The following is a 16,892-nucleotide window of genomic DNA, read 5'->3' on the forward strand; positions in this document are numbered from 1 at the left end:
CATCATCTTCTGTCCTCTCCGCACCCACCCAACCTAGCAACCCACGGGGCTGAGGGCAAGGTGAGGGCAGCTGCGTTCCTACTGCTCAGCATCGCCCAGCGTTGTGAGCATGCGCATTAACACCGGCGGCTTCTGGAGTTACCGCGCATGCTCTGCTGTGGCGCATGCCCAGTAGCTCCGAAGGAAGTCTGGCCCATTGGGCTGCCGCGGCGATGACTGTGCCGGTGAGCCTGCGGGAGCTGCTGCTGGCTGGGGGCGGCGGCGGCGGCGCGGAGGGGAGCGGCGGGACGGGCGCCCCCGGGGAGGAGGAGGTGTGTGTGGTGGGCATCTTCGGCAAGACGGCCCTGCAGCTGAGCTCCGAGAAGGCGGCGCTGGTGAGCACCGTGTGCGACCGGCAGGTCTTCCCCCTCTTCCAGCGGGAGAGCGCGGAGCGCGGCGGGGCCGAGCCCAGGGATGGCGGGGAGCCCGCGGCCGGAGACGGGGAGCCCGCCGCCCAGGACTACAACCTGCTGCAGGCCTACTACAACCAGGAGAGCAAGGTGCTGTACCTGGTGCTCACCTCCATCTGCGACACCCCCCAGCTGCTGCAGGCCTGCAGGGACCTCAGCGCCGGGGACGCCAGGGTGCCGGGGCTCGGCCACCCCCCGGGCGCCCCGCTGCCCCATGCCGAGGCCCATGAGTTCTGGAAGCACCAGGAGAAGCTGCACTGCCTGAGCCTTCTCTACCTCTTCTCCGTCTGCCACATCCTGCTGATGGTGCACCCCACCTGCTCCTTCGACATCACCTATGACCGTGTCTTCAGGGCGCTGGATGGGCTGAGGCAGAAGGTGCTGCCCTCCCTCAAGGCCGCCATCAAGGACTGCCCGGTTGGCAAGGAGTGGAAGCTCAACTGCAGGCCGTGCCCGCCCCGCCTCCTCTTCCTCTTCCAGCTTAATGGGGCCTTGAAGGTGGACCCCCCACCAGGCAGGGGGCAAGACCTCTGCGGCCAGCTGGAGAAGCCCCCACCCAAGAAGCATTCACCTAAGAGGAGGTTGCAGCATGCCCTGGAGGACCAGATCTACCGCATCTTCCGTAAGAGTCGGGTGCTGACCAACCAGAGCATCAACTGCCTTTTCACTGTGCCTGCTAACCAGGCCTTTGTCTACATTGTGGCTGGTGGGGCCCAGGATGGAGAGGACCCGGTGGCCATGCTGCTGGAGCAGCTCAGGAGCAACTGCACGATGAAAGAGACCGATTCCTTGCTGGCACCCACCTTGGCGGGGCCCAGGAGATATCAGATGATGAGACATGGCAGGCAGCAGTTGTCCTTCCATGTTGAGAGTAGCAGTAGCAGCTCCAGCTCCTCTGGGCAGTTGGTGGACTGCACCCTCAAGGAGTTCCTATGGCAACATGTAGAGCTGGTGCTCAGTAAGAAAGGCTTTGATGATAGTGTGGGGAGAAACCCTCAGCCCTCTCACTTCGAGCTTCCTACATATCAGAAGTGGGTTGCTGCAGCTCAGAAATTGTATGAAGTGGCTATTGAGGGGAAAGATGATGACCCAGCTTCCCTCACTGGGGAACTGACCTCCAAAATTATGGGAAGCATCAAAGTCTTGGAGGGGTACCTAGATATAGACACTAAGTTTTCTGAAAACCGTTGCCAAAAGGCTCTCCCCATGGCCCACAGTGCCTACCAGTCCAACCTGCCCCACAATTACACTATGACAGTTCATAAGAATCAGCTGGCACAAGCCTTGCGTGTGTACAGCCAGCATGCCCGGGGACCAGCCTTTCACAAGTATGCCATGCAACTTCATGAAGACTGTTACAAGTTCTGGAGCAACGGGCATCAGCTGTGCGAGGAGCGAAGTTTAACTGATCAGCACTGTGTGCATAAATTTCACTTACTCCCAAAATCAGGTAACTAAGCTCAGTTGCGTTAGGATCCTTTTGCAGTTTTCGTTTACAAGTTTTAAGCCATAAAATGTTTTCCTATCTGACGGCCACTGAATTTTAAAACTGGCTTTATTTTAAAAGAAATACTATTAGGTACAGTAGATCATAGACTCTAAAAATAGGTCTTGTGTCTAATGTTAATCTTTATGCAAAGTGCAGGAGTGATGGGTTTAGATTCCATTTCTCTGTTTATTGAAGGGATGGTTATAGCAAAGGCTGTGATGCAGCATTCACTTAATTATCCCTACTGAGTGCCCACTCCTGATTGGGAGTGTCCACTCCCAGGAATTGAAAATAGTTGAGTTTCCATGGTCAGTTCAGTCCTGGCTGTCTGTGCAGAGACTGCCAGTTGTGGTGGTGTGTGTAATGTGTATACGTGGGATGGGACCACCAAACTCATTTCATAGAGGACAGAAAACAGTAATCAGATGGTGGTAACAGGTGTATTAGAACTAGTAATCTAGAGGTTAAAGGCTCCACACCCTATTCTCAGTTCCTTGTGTCATCACTTGCCCCCCAAATGTAACTTTGATTTAGAATCCCTCCCCCCAAAAAACTAATTGCTACTTGGTGTGAATAAAGGTTGCAGGATTGGACTCATTAATTACTTGGGTTCTCTCCATGCTAGTTGGACATATGTCCTTAGAATCCTGGAATATCAGGATTGGAAGGGACTTTAGGAGGTCATCTAATCCAACTCTCTGCTCAAAGCAGGACCAAGCCCCAGCAAAATCATCCCAGCCAGGGCTTTGTCAAGCCTAACCTTAAAAACCTCTAAGGAAGGAGATTCCAACACCTCCCTAGATAACCTGTTTCAGTGCTTCACCACCCTCTTAGTGAAAAAGTTTTTCCTAATATTGAACCTAAACCTCCCCCACTGCAACTTGAGACCATTACTCCTTGTTCTGTCATCTGCTACCACTGAGAACAATCTAGATCCATCCTCTTTGGAACCCCCTTTCAGGTAGTTGAAAGCAGCTATCAAATCTCCCCTCATTCTTCTCTTCTGCAGACTAAACAATCCCAGTTCCTCAGCCTCTTCTCATAAATCATGTGCTCCAGCCCCCTAATCATTTTTGTTGCCCTCCGCTGGACTCTTTCCAATTTTTCCACATCCTTCTTGTAGTATGGGGCCCAAAACTGGACCCAGTACTCCAGATGAGGCCTCACCAATGTCGAATAGAAGGGAATGATCACGTCCCTCGATCTGCTGGCAATGCCCCTACTTATATAGCCCAAAATGCCGTTAGCAACAAAGGCACACTGTTGACTCATATCCAGCTTAGAAAGATGGTTTCCTAGGGAGGTGCAAATGCTATTTTAAAATAGAGCCTTACTGTGCAAGGAATATATATAAATCGCCAGAAGAACTATTTGTCCTTTCAAGCAAGAACTGGTAACTGTCGTGGTTAAGGCCTAGATGCACCCTTGACCTGTCTGAGTGCATCCCCTCACATGTGTGTTCTCTTGCTTTCACCTGGTAAAAGGACAACACAATTTCACACTCTTAGATCTGGTCACTGGGCTACAGCACACTGTGTACCACCCATGATTACTCTGCAGGCCTGACTGAGCACCAGTGGTTAACACAGTGACCCAAAACAGCCTCTTCAAAACAATGTATTGTTTTATCTTAACAGTAGGAACAAGGCATAACAAGAAAAAAGGATTTCAACACAATAAAAGGTCTATATGCATATTTGACTTACTTAAAGGTTTAGTAGTCCTAGTTAATCCCTGACCCCTTTGCCTCTAGGGATTGGGGTTCAGTCTACTCCCCAGCAGTCTTTGTCTCACTTTTTCCTATCCTTCAGGGACCATCTTCTTATCCATCCAAACTTCACTGTTCCAGTTTCCTCTGCTTGGATCCCCCTATGGGGACTCCCAAGCCAGATTGTTGAAATCAGCTTGGTCAGAGGTAAAATGTAAAGTAAATGGTAGTTGCATTGTTTTTTAAATATTGATAAATGGGGGGCTATCTATCCTCTGCTTAAATTAACCCCTTGCAGTCATATAGCCAACACAATAACAATCAAATGGTGGAATATAAATTATTACATAGCAGCTCCACATCCTGCACAATAAGCAATTGGCAAGAAAGGCAGCTCAGTGTGTACAAAGGGCCTTTGTAACTGGTTGTATAACAAACACAAGGAAGGGGTTTGGCAATTTTGGAAAGTAATTTGGGGGGAAGTATGAGGGATCATTGCAGAAGAGGGTTGAAGATAGCCAAATTATACAAGTATCTCTCCAGATGGGGTGAAGCAAACACCAATTAATCTTGTTACTTTTTCAGGGGAAAAACCAGAGCCAGATAGAAACCCTCCAGTGTTGTATCACAACAGCCGGGCTCGCTCCACTGGTGCCTGTAACTGTGGGAGGAAACAAGCACCCCGGGATGATCCCTTTGATATCAAAGCAGCCAATTATGACTTCTATCAGGTAATCATTAGCTTTCCATTTTTGCTTCAAAGGAAAATATTATTTATTAAGCCATAGCTATGCTTGTGCTATACAAACAAGGCACAGCTTATCCTGAAGAGTCCAGAGAAAAAGTTAAGAGGTGACTTGATTGTGGTCTATAAATGTCTATGGGGGGGGGGGGGGGGGGGAGAGAGAAAAAGTGATTGGAAGCGGAAGCTAGCCAAATTCAGACTAAAAATAAGGTGCATATTTTTAATAGCAAGGGTAATTAACCATTGGAATAATTTCCCTGGGGATGTGGTGGATCCTCCGTCACTTGACACCTGTAAATCAAGACTGGATATCTTTCTAAATATATATTTTATAGTTTTAACAGACGTTATGGGCTTGATGCAGGAATTACTGGGTGAGATTCTGTGTCTTGGGTTATGCAGGTGATGAGGCTAGATGATCATAATGCTCCCTTCAGGCTTCAAAATCGGAGCCTAGGTCTGAGACAGACAAAACAGTGCAGACACAACAAGTACGTAGTGTTCCAATAAGAGTTAGAGTTGGCATGGGAGTACTGCACAGCCTTTTTTAAAATGGTCTTTGCGTTAGTTTATGTTAAGGAGGGATTTGATGGAAGAAAATGAGTCCTCTGACCACAAGGCGAGAGAGAGACCTAAGTGAAAGGGGGGCATGGGAGAAAGAAGGGCGTTTTAGGCTATTTACATATTACTTTTTTCTTATCCTGCTCCTGTAAGACCCAAGCAGCTTTTACTCCTATTGCCTTAACAGCAGTTGAGTACTCAGTACCTTGCAGGATCAGACCCAAGTCATCTGAATAGCTTGGTGAACAACCTATTCATTTTCCATGAAAGCAGTAAACTACGGGCTTTTCTACAATCACAAATTTGTACCACTTTGACTATACTAGGATAGTTAAAGCAGTACTATTCTGTACCTTCCAGTCGGGTTCAGCAATAATAGTATCGAGGTGCTTATATTGGTGTAGCTTATAAGGGAAGGTGTAAGGCACCTTTATACCAATATAACTGCATCCTCACTAGGATGATCTTTAACTATTTGTGTAGAAAATCATACCCCTAACCAAAATAGTTATACTAGTACAAAAACAGTGTGTGGACCAGGCCTAATCATAACAGTTATGTGCATAGTGTCTGCACTTCATTCAGAAGTGCACTGGTTCCCACTTCACCAAAAGAGAGCCTCTCAATATTTGCTTGAAGCTAGATTGCATTGCCTTGTTAATACTATAGCTTATTATATTAAACTGCATTCAGTTAGTTTTGTGATTCAGAGCTATGTGAACATTGAGACTACAGATGACAAGTTAACTGTGTTCCATCTTTCACAGCTGCTGGAAGAGAAATGTTGTGGGAAACTGGACCACATCAACTTCCCGATATTTCAGCCGAGTACACCTGATCCAGCACCAGCCAAGGATGAGACCTCACCTGCCCCTCCAGAAGGAGAAGCTGAGAAACTTAAAGAAAAGGAGCCTCAAACCCAGGGAGAGAGCACCAGCCTGAGCTTAGCCCTTAGTTTGGGTCAATCGACGGATAGCCTGGGCACCTACCCAGCTGATCCTCAAGGTGGAGGAGACAATGCAGAGGCTCACGGGCAAGCATCAGAATCTAAAAGCGAGAAGAGGCCAAGCTTGGTAGATCGCCAGGCATCCACTGTTGAGTATCTTCCTGGCATGCTCCATTCTAATTGCCCTAAGGGCCTTCTTCCCAAATTCTCTAGCTGGTCACTGGTCAAACTTGGCCCTGCTAAAGCTTATAACTTCCACACAGGCTTAGACCAACAGGGCTTCATCCCAGGAACAAACTACTTAATGCCTTGGGACATTGTCATCAGGACAAGAGCTGAAGATGAGGGAGATCTAGACACTAATTCCTGGCCTGCTCCTAATAAAGCTGTTCCTGGGAAACGAAGTGCAGTTGTAATGGGACGAGGAAGGAGGAGAGATGACATAGCTCGAGCCTTTGTTGGATTTGAATATGAAGATGCCCGTGGTCGGAGGTTCATGTGTTCAGGGCCTGAGAAAGTCATGAAGGTGATGGGTGGTGGGCCAAAAGAATCTGCTATAAAAGCCCTTAATTCTGATATGCCCTTATACATCCTCTCATCAACTCAGGGACGAGGACTTAAACCATATTATGCTCAGTTTATAAGACTCTTTGTTGTAGTGCCAGATGCTCCACTGCAGATAATACTGACACCTCAGGTAAGAAATTAAAAATAGAATCTAGCTACCTGTAAGTGACTGTAGGAACTGCAAAATGTAACTCTAAAAAGTGTATTAACAACACTTATTATGGGATACACAAAGGAATGTAGGATCTTTCATCGTTGAAGAGGTAAGAGTAGATAATCCAAGAAGTTCCTTCCAACCTGAATCAGGATTTAATTACAGACACTCCCTGTTCTGGAACGCATTGCGTAAGTCAAATTTTGAGTAAGTCAGGAACGTATACCCGACAATTATGTTTAGTCTAGCAAAATGAAGGCTGAGAGGAAATATGATTGCTGTCTATAATTGCATTGGGCATGGGCATCAGGGATGGAGAAGAGCTATTTGAGAGAGATAGGTTGGAAATTTAGAAGGTTTCTGATCAGAGGAGTGAGGTCCTAGAACAGCCTTCCAATAGGAGTAATGGGGGCAAACAGCCTATCTAATTTTAAGATGGAGCTTGATAAGTTTAAGAATGGAATTGTATGACTGATTTGCCTGTGATAGTAAGGGACTGGACTCAGTGTCTCAAGAGGTCCCTTCCAGTGCTATATTCCTACAAAGCAAACAGAACCTGTTTTAGAGATTTTAAAGACCCACATACTAAATTGTTTTTTGTTTTGCAAGTTCAAGCAGGAGTAGTAATGATTAAAGCTACACACAGCAGTGAAATGGCACCAATTACATACACGAAACGCAGTAACTTTACTTCAGTGGTTAAGATTCAGTTTTGTAGTCTAATCTTTCAGACCCGCATTTAACTTCCATGAGTTTTGCCTGTGTATGAGCTGCAAGATCAGGCCCTAATGGTGATATTTCAAAATTCCCCTTTAGGGTTGAATGTGGATGAAATGGCAAGGAAAAAGCTAAATCAACTAGTGATACTTATGCCTATAAGTGATATGATTTCTAAGGCCCTTGTCCACCCTGTGAAAATCTAATATGCCTAAGGAAAAAATTACACCACATCAGTTCTTGACCTGGTTAAGACACCGCTCAGTCTTCTAGTGCAGTTGATAAACAATATTTTAAGTGCTCTTGAATCACGTTACGGTCCTGAACAATCCAAGGTGGTAGAACAATTTGAGTCACAGTTGAAGCTGTGTATTCTTGTCTGCACTACATAGATGCAACTGGGTCCCTAAATGTAGATTTTTTTGTAGTGTGAAACAGGGCCTTTGTGATTTGATGCCAAATCTGTTATCTTAAGTTCAGCATCTTGATCACACTGGGGTTTGAAACTTGTTTCCTTTCTGGCAAGAACAGCATTTAAACACTGTCTTCTAAAAATGCACTAAAGTGGCTTTAAACTGCATTTTAGTAGAGACTTAATAGACCAGTGTGGATTTAGTTATTTGAGTGGGTTTTATTCCAATAGTTTGCTGATTTTATCTTTTAAAGCACTTAACATATTTCCTACTCTGTTGTTTTTTTTTCAGGTTCAACCAGGGCCTCCGCCTTGCCCTGTATTTTACCCTGAGAAACAGGAAATAACCCTTCCGCCTGATGGACTGTGGGTGCTGCGATTCCCTTACGCTTATGTGACAGAACGTGGACCCTGTTTTCCTCCTAAAGAAAACCAGCAGTTAATGAGTTATAAGGTTGTTCGAGGAATACTAAAAGCCATTACACAATAAGAATTATTCTGGTACATTGGTCCTGGTTTAAGGTAACTTGTTTTTTCAATCCAAATTATGGATTTTGATTCCTGACTGTTGATACTTAAACAGTAATCACTGCTTGGTATAGTGAAACCACTGCATGTAAAGTGAATAGGGTCCAGATTCAGAATAAAGATCTGAGTATCAAAGTGGAGAAAGGAACATGACAACTTTCTCTGTTTACCAATCAGTTTTCATATGTAGAAACCAGCGACTTTTAATTTATCTTTATATGTCTGAGCCTGTGTCCCTACATGTTTTCATGAGTCAACTCCTTGTCCCTAATTACATATTTAGGAACTTATATTAAAATTACCCCTGCTTGGAATCAAGCTGTTACTTGTCAGATGGAGACAGTGAGAAGAGAATCTTTTTCTGTCTCTCTAACCTGCCTTTTTAAATCAAAAATATGGACTCTTATTGTGTTGTTAGCAGAAACTTTGTATTTGAGTTTTTAAAATGTAATTACAGATATCTTTAGTCATTTTTGGATTTGTCTTCTCAATTCCATCAGAGCCAGGAACCCTGTTCATTCAGGTCAGACATTAAAAAAAAAAAAAAAAAAAAAAAAAAAAAAATTAAAAATAGGTGTACATTTGTGGATCAGACAACCAGATCTTGTTTTTGAACATTATCTATCCAGTGCCATAGCTGTGGCCATAAGAAATCAGCTCCTACACCTGAGTCATGGTTAGGTGTGCTTAAAAAAAAAAAAAAAGACAAAATACTGACAACTGAAACCCGTTCTAAAACAAGTTTAAAAATTAAAAAACAAACAAAAAAGCCCTTGTAGCATATAACAAAAGGGTAGAATGTCTCCCAGTTTGCACTACTATTGCAATTAAAGCACAGAACTGGAATTGTGATGAGTGGGTTCTTTTCCCTTCCAATTATTTGCCATGTGAAGTAAATTACTCAAATGGCTGCTTCATTTTCTGAACTATAAGATGCGGATAATACCTCCCTTGCTTCTTGAGGGCTGCTATGTGACTTAATGCATGAAAGTTTAGAAAGTGCTTTGAGATCCTGGAGCAGAAGACTTAAGAAGGAGTCAGATTACTAAATTGTTCAAACTTCTTCATAGTGCAATTGAATAGAGAAACATCATTGAGAGGAGAAGAATTTGCATACACAAACTGAAATGATGTTTAAACTGTTACTGGAAGAAGAGGAAAATTCCGCTGGAACCAAAACAGCTGATAACAGTTGATGGTGCTTGTAAAATATCATATGTGAAAGGCACTTATGCAGTATAACACTTATGTACAAGAGTACAGCTGTAGAGAGATTAGAGCAGCTGGCCCATTGGAAGGCTCTTCCATCTCAAATAACTCTGAAGTGAAGGGGTTGGTTTTCAGAGAGTCAATCTTATATTCAGATTGTGTATATGCTGTCATTGATCATAAATTACTGAACTTTAAAGAAAGGTAATCTGTTTCATTTGAGGAAGAATGTGGAGTGGAAATATCTTATCAAGGATAAAATGGTGCAGATTATGTTGTCTCTGTGGAATAACTATTTACCAAGATTTTGCCATAATTGATAAACTCATAAGTGATCAGTACATGAAGACTGGGTTTAGTGCAGTTTTACACATATTAAATGGCCAAATGCAGCTTGTTTCCAATTCAAGCAAAAGAACAATCAATCTTTCCTAAACTCTTAACAATTTCCTATCCAGTCTCCATTCATTTTAAATGTCTAATTGTCTGAAATCTATCAGACTTTTAGATCTTTATCCTACTTTTGGCCTTGGTATGTGGGAAAGTTTCCCTCTAACCTCTTTCAGGTGGCGTTGTGAGAGCTGGTGCACTTAAACTCCAGAATGAATGGAGGATTATGATAATGTATAGGTCTCCCTCTATAAAACAAGCAAAACATTACACAAATTCCTGGGTTTATGGTGTTTATTGATCACACCTGGCCTATGTCACATTGGTACTATCCTTCAAAAAGGAAAGTTTAACAGAGAGATTATTTTTGTTGATCCCAGAAACCATTCTTGCAATAGTCTTTTAAGTATGATTTTATTTTAGATGGGGTTTTACAGTGCTGGTTATTAAACATCCATCGTGCTTTCCATAAGAAGAGGCGTTCACAGGTACACTCAGTCAATTGTACTTCAGTCACTTGTTTTACACCTGTTGAATCACAAGCAATTGGCTGTTTCCAGGCTAGCCACCCTCTGCTGATATTGACCCTGTGTCCATATTAGGGCTGCGTTAAACCCAGTGATGTGCATGTGACTGGCATATTTAATCAAAACATTCTCAATCATCTCCATTTCTGTGCGGGTGCTACCTCTTCCATCCCAAGTAGGTGAAAGGGGTAGCACCTGTGGCTGCCTGGATGATGGGATGGGGGAGAATGTAAGGATGCCCCTAGGCAGAGGTTTAAGGGCTGTAGGTGAAAAGTTATAAAACTTGACACAAATGCTTGTATGCTGGGTGAGGGAAAGAAGTGATTCAAAGATATGCTCTGCCTAAACCACTGGAGAAAGCAGGAGAGGGTTTGAGGTTCCCCCTCAGAGGTTGGGGGGAGGAAGCCTAGAGGAGCACCCCCTGCTGAGGTGAAATGGGGGCAAGCCCCTCATCTATGAGGGATGGGAAGGGGAATTCCTTCCATGGCATAAAGTTCCCCTGTGCTGTGTGACAGGGTTTAATCTTGCTATGGGGAAAGAAAGAGGTCTAAATACTCTGATGAAGGGAGGAAATGAAGTTAATGAGTCCTCGTTGGGGGAAGAGCCCTCTCAGGGAAGATAGAGGCTGGGGGGGTTAACCCTATGTGTGCAATAGCGGGGTGCAATCTGTGGGGAGGTGATTAATCCACCTCCTGGGATGGGGGGAAGGGTTTTGAGGTTAATTTCCCTCTGTGTGTGGGGCAGGGAATGACCTCAGGGAAGGTGAGAGCCTGGAAAGGGGGACTAACCCCCACTCCCTGGTGTATAGGGCAGGGCAAGGGGGTTAATCCCCCCCTTGCATTGGGGGTGCCTGAGTCCCCTCAAGGGGGGCTAGAAGGGGGGGTGAGTCCTTGAGTGCAGGGGACTGGACTAGATGATCTCTCGGGCTCCCTTCCAGTTCTATGATTCTATGAGCCCCCAAGTGTTAGAAGTGGGTCAGTTTCCCCTCAAGGGAGGGCCGAGCCCCCTTCTCGCGCGTGCGGCTGCGCGCCTGCGCTCTCCGTTCCCTCTCCCGGGGTGACGGGGGGGAGTGGCTGCGGCTGCGCGGGGCGGGCCTTTGCGCGGCTGCCGCAGGCCGGCCGGCTCGGTGGGAGCGGGCAGGATGGCCGGCGTCGCCCTGTATCTGGTCTCTACGCTGGGCGGCTACCTCCTCACCTCGGCGCTGCTGCTCAAATGCCCGGGACTGCTGCACCGGCCCAAGCGGCAGCGCTTCCGCTGCCGGCACATCTCCCACCGCGGCGGTGAGACCCGGGGGCTCGGGGCCCGCGCGGCTCCTGCGGGGGCTGGGTCGTTTCCCGCCGTAACCATGGGGGGCCGGGGTCACCTCTCGCCTCAAGGGTTGGGGGGGCGGGGGGGTTACCCCCCTGCCCGGCTTTCCCCCATTCCTCCCCGGCCCGATGGTGGGGGACTCCCCTCAGACCCCTCTCCCCACGGCCCGGTCCTTGTTCTTGTGGGAGTGGGGGTCAGCCCCTAGCCGGGCTGTGCCGCAAAGGGCTTGTAATCCCCCTAGGCTGACGCGCTGTGTTTGGGACACGCTGATCTGCCTGTTTCCTGGGGCGGGTTGGCTCTGTTAGGCAGTGGCTAGCCAGCTGTGTGTGTCTGGCTGCGTGCAACCCAGCGATTTCCATTCGCACTGGGTCTCTCTCTTTCCCCCCCCCCCTCCAAATCTTCTCCCCAGCACCCCATTTTTATCCCCGCCCCACCGCCTAATTGTCCTTGGTTTCAGGGTTGAACAAATTCTCCAACTCCAAGCAAATCTCATATGGAGCCACCTGGCTTTGCGTGGAATCCACATTTTGGTGGTTTCTACCCGAAACTCAAACCCGGCCCAGATTTGCTATATGTTTTTTTTTCTTTGTGAAAAGTGTGATCTAGTGGGGAGAACAGGGCGTTGGGAGTCAGACTTCTGGGTTCTATTAAAATAATGGAAACATTTCCTAAAACCTAATTTTTTATAACATCTACATTTCTGATTAGTGATTGACCTAAGTAACTTTGCTCCTACTGTTTTCTAGGGTATGTTAGTTAGCATATAACCAGCCTATTGATTTACCTCCTCCATAGCTGTGCCAGTCAGCAGCTTTAAAAGATCATTCTTATTCAATAGGATGATTATCTGTTAGGCACTTCTATGCAAACAACCTTTACCCGAATGAAGGATGGTGTGTACATATGCTGTGTAGTACAACTGGGGCAGTAGTAGTAACCTTAGGATATTGAAACAGCCAGTTTACCATGTAAGACCAATACTGTGAGAAGTGAGTTGGATGTATATATAACATAGTGTTTGCTAAATAAAACTTCTTCAATCTACTGCTTTGGATATATTGTCAGGACCTTACTGTGTTACCACTATGAAATTCAGAAATCAAGATATCTCTTAACCTGTCTGAGTTTCTCTGTACTGAGATGGCTGATCAAACTCTAACCCTTCTATCTCAGTTTACAGCACCTGCATAGAAGTCCTCATCCATTATTTGTAGATAATCTTCCCTTGGTCTAAATTTTGAAATGGTAAATCTGAAAGATCAGTAACTGAGCCCTGATATTCCATGCTAGCATCCATGCAGGCTGTGCAGATTGAGTTGCAGCCCATTGAGTTGTCAGCCCATTGCTTACCAGTCACACTCATTGCAAATAGGCATCCACTTTGTTACGTTTTAAATTGATAATGAACTATATTTTCTTGTGGTCATTGGGGGTTTGTACCGAATCGATTATATGTACGAAGTAGAGGAAGGAGAGCCTTCTTGTTTCATATATGTTTTTGTAGAATTCTGTCATCTTTTAACTCATCCATGGGCTCTGTTCATGGCTCTCGTCTGCCCTACATTGATGTTCTCTGAAGTAGAATGTGAAATGAAAATCTCTAGATGTGGCCACTTTGGCTCAGTACCAAGTATGGCAGGGAAGGAGGTCTTTGCATTTGTTTGGACCTTTGGCTATATAGCTGACATACCAAGTAAGTAAGCAGTACATCATTATGGAGAGGTACCTAAACACATAATATGTCAGAATACATGTAGTAAACACAGCCTTTGCATTTCAAAGGAAGGAAGATGATTCATTGCAGCAGTTAATTTTCTTGTTTCAGTTCCTCTGTCACAAGTTAGTTCATGAAAATTGTGTTGCAGAACTAGGGATCCTTTTTCAAAACATTACAACAGACATTTACAGGGAATTTGACAGGGTGGATTTGATTTAAATCACTAGTCAGGAAGACTTGATTTAATAATGGATTTCTACATAAGTGTATTCTTTTTGGTTGCTATAACCTTAATACATATTCTTCACAAGTCAGAGATAGATGTAGGTTTCGTTTTTAGAAGGTACACACTATACTTTTAGAGAGAGGTAAGGGATTGACTCTGGATACACAAATTTGCAGAGGGACAATAGGGTTGAGGTCTGTTATTTCTCACCTCTATATATTTATTTATTTATGTATGTATGTATTTAAAAACATTTTTGCTGTTAACAAGCATGTTACCTCTGGAGACACAAATCCACAGTTTGAGAACTGCAAAACTAAGCATCTCTGATGGTATTTTCTAGACTGAGCCCCATTGGGTAGATAGAAAGATTAACCTAAATAATACATACAGAAGACCCTGGAACCCCATAAGATTGGGTCCCTAATCCATGAACTATTGGAACTCATTTACAAAACTTTTCTTAAACGTTACATGAATATATTGTCTCATACTGTAGAATTAGAATTTATAATCCCTATTCCATTATAAGATATCTTTGAGCTATAACATAGTTTTAATTAAAACTATCTTTAGATAGGTTTTTTCCTCAAAAAGCATTTTATCCAAAAAAAATCTGATTTTAAATAAAAAAAGTGTTTTTGTTTTTTGTTTTTTTGTTGTTGTTTTTTTTTTTTTAAATCATTGATTTTTATCCACCCTGGAATCTGAAAGATGACATGGTAATTCTATAGAAAGGACTTAATTAATCCTCTGGTACTCTCCCAGATATCCTCCCTACAAATTCAGAAAGTTTTGTCTCAATCATTAACTGTAGCTTTTTATATTTCTGACATTGGGCACTTAGCCCACGAGAAAATTGTTGATCTGATGAGGAACATAAAAATACAGCAGGTACATTTTAAACATTTTTCGTGGTATTAGCTGTGTAATTTATCATTAATCCTTAATTTCTTATGTAATATTGAGAAACAAAATGGTTAAATGAGTACTTGAACAATTACCCATATTAGTTAATAAGTGAGATGAATCCTTTAGTTGAAAGACCGTAGGACAAATATTTTTTTCAGGGTTAAATTTCTATTGACTCTGGTAAAGGTAACTTTTTTTTAATTTATTTTTTTTAAACAGTGATTTTTGTCCAAGTTATTAGTGGCTGGAGTCAGTGATTAAACTTATTTTTTTCTGAGAACTACTGGTGCAGAGCACTTGGTAACTGTGTGTCCTAGATGTCACACAGGGCTTTCTTCTCATTAAACTGTACATGCTTGCACTGGGTAATATAATCTGTCAGTGTGGTCTTAAATTTCATTCTTACATTCATGAGATGCACACATTTTTTAATTTTCCTTCTGCTGTCTAAATTCTTGCACCATGTCCTTTACTTTGGCCTTTGAGTACCTTTGTCTTGCTTGCTAACCATATTATAAGGCTTGGCGTATAAATGTGTTTTAAAATGAAATTCAAACAAAATAGATAATACCAGGAGGATCTAGTCAACAGTTGTAATTTTCTATCCATCATGACTTTTCTGTGTAGCCTTCTCCCATGCTTGAAACTTTAGGAGGAATCATCTCCTCAGCTGACATCTGACTCCTGTTTCTGCTGTGGAAAATCCCTGGTCACTTCAGATATGTTGCCAGAGTGCAACTCCCATTTTTCTTGCTGATTTTATTCATTGCTAATGGGTTTGTTTCATCCCATTCAGACTATTGTAATATTCTCTTTTCTCACTGCATAACCAGCTGGTGGTAACCCCGATGCTAGGAATCTGGCTAGCAGCAGGCCAGGCAATAAAACTCCAGTTCTAGCTCAGCTACGTCTTTTGGCTGTTTGGTTTTGTGTTGGCTCCACTGCCTTTGGAATCTTCAACCAAGTTTCTGTTCTTTAAACTATTCTTTCTGCTCCCCAAAAGCACCCACAAGCATGATTGTCTGCTGCCAATCTATTTGTCTCACCACTACCTGTACCATGTGGCTGGCCACACCCATCAATTAAAGCCTGACTTGTGGACTTCCATGCTGCTATTGAAGATTAACTTGATTTTTGCTTTTGTTTTCTCTTTACGTTTTGGGCTTATGGACTGTGTTACTACAGCGAAGTCAAAGTTTAAGATAGTTTAAGATTCTTGTCCTCATCACTAAGGCCCTGTGTGGCTTTGCCTTATCTAAGGAATTGAGTTAAGCTACATTGATATAAGCCATGTTTCAATTAAATTAAATGTGTCCACACACAATCTTGCAGTAGTATAACTAAATCAGTTTAAAATCGTACATTTAAATTAAACTGGTGCAACTTTGAATGTAGGCAAGGCCTTAGACTCCAAATCTCCTTTTATTACTTCTCTTCTGAGCCTGAATTTCATTTACATCTCTTGAATTAGCTCTGTGTAAATATCAAAACAAAATAAGGTGTGAAGTTTTTGAGCAACTCTGATATAAAAGGTTTAGAAAACCTGCCCTGTGAGGAAAGGTTAAAAACCTGGGCATGTTATAGTCTTGAGAAAAGAAGACTGATGGGGAACCTAACAACAGTCTTCAAATATGTTAAGGGCTGTTTTAAAGAGGACTATAATCAGTTGTTCCCCCTGTCCACTGAAGGTAGGAAAAGACATAATTGGCTTTATCTTTATATTTAGATTAGGTATTAGGAGAAATTTTCCAACTCTAAGTTTAGTTATACACTGGAATAGGCTTCAAAGAGAGGTGGAATACCCATCCCTGGAAGTTTTTCAGAACAGATAGAGACACAGTTAAGAAATGAAATAAAAAAATAATCAGTTTGTATCATGCCATCAGTGTCGCATGTTGTGTCAGTCTAACCATAGTACACTTGTTGCCATTCAACCTGTCAGTCTGAGGGTCCCACAGCCAGTGACCTCTGCAGTTAAATTCTGTGAACTAGTGGAAATGAGTGGGGCCTTGTCTAAACACAGAAGCTTCACCAGTTAACTTAAATTGGTGTCATGCAGTTTTTGTATCTGGAGTCTTATATCAGTTTAAAAGTATTTCAGTTTAACTTGCATCTGTAAATTTACCACGCTAAACGTACATACGTTTAAATTGATATGAGTATCCACACACACAGTTGTATGGGTTTCACTAAATCAGAATAAAATATGATCTCTAGTTAAACCATTACAGCTTTGTAGACCAGGTCTCATTATCAATTTGTACCATATTCTTTATCAAGTCTTTCTCCGCCCGTCCACCCCTTTGTCACAGCGAGGAGGTAGCAGA

The 16,892-nt window shown here is 43.4% G+C and overlaps 2 protein-coding genes across 2 annotated transcripts in view; both read left to right on the forward strand.

Annotated features, from left to right (window-relative positions):
* The first annotated feature begins 164 nt into the window (after positions 1–164).
* On the forward strand, positions 165–9,758 carry SMG8 (SMG8 nonsense mediated mRNA decay factor). The gene is made up of 4 exons (XM_054008559.1): positions 165–1,899; positions 4,232–4,377; positions 5,720–6,595; positions 8,041–9,758. The coding sequence occupies exons 1-4, from the start codon at positions 165–167 to the stop codon at positions 8,236–8,238; spliced, it is 2,955 nt and encodes a 984-aa protein (XP_053864534.1). The 3' UTR covers positions 8,239–9,758.
* A 1,739-nt stretch (positions 9,759–11,497) lies between these two features.
* Positions 11,498–16,892, forward strand: part of GDPD1 (glycerophosphodiester phosphodiesterase domain containing 1) — a 35,710-nt gene continuing 30,315 nt past the window's right edge. Inside the window, exon 1 of the mRNA XM_054008262.1 lies at positions 11,498–11,682. Coding sequence (XP_053864237.1) covers positions 11,544–11,682 — 139 coding nt within the window. The 5' untranslated portion in view covers positions 11,498–11,543. The remainder of the gene's footprint in view (positions 11,683–16,892) is intronic.

The sequence above is a fragment of the Malaclemys terrapin genome, chromosome 18 (assembly GCF_027887155.1).
Source record: "Malaclemys terrapin pileata isolate rMalTer1 chromosome 18, rMalTer1.hap1, whole genome shotgun sequence".
NCBI lineage: Eukaryota > Metazoa > Chordata > Testudines > Emydidae > Malaclemys > Malaclemys terrapin.

Excerpts from the sequence above, each read along its gene's own strand:
- SMG8 (XM_054008559.1), top strand. The coding sequence starts at position 165 with ATGCCCAGTAGCTCCGAAGGAAGTCTGGCCCATTGGGCTGCCGCGGCG. Across the intron at positions 1,900-4,231 it reads TCACTTACTCCCAAAATCAG|GGGAAAAACCAGAGCCAGAT; the intron begins GTAACTAAGCTC and ends TTACTTTTTCAG. Across the intron at positions 4,378-5,719 it reads CCAATTATGACTTCTATCAG|CTGCTGGAAGAGAAATGTTG; the intron begins GTAATCATTAGC and ends CATCTTTCACAG.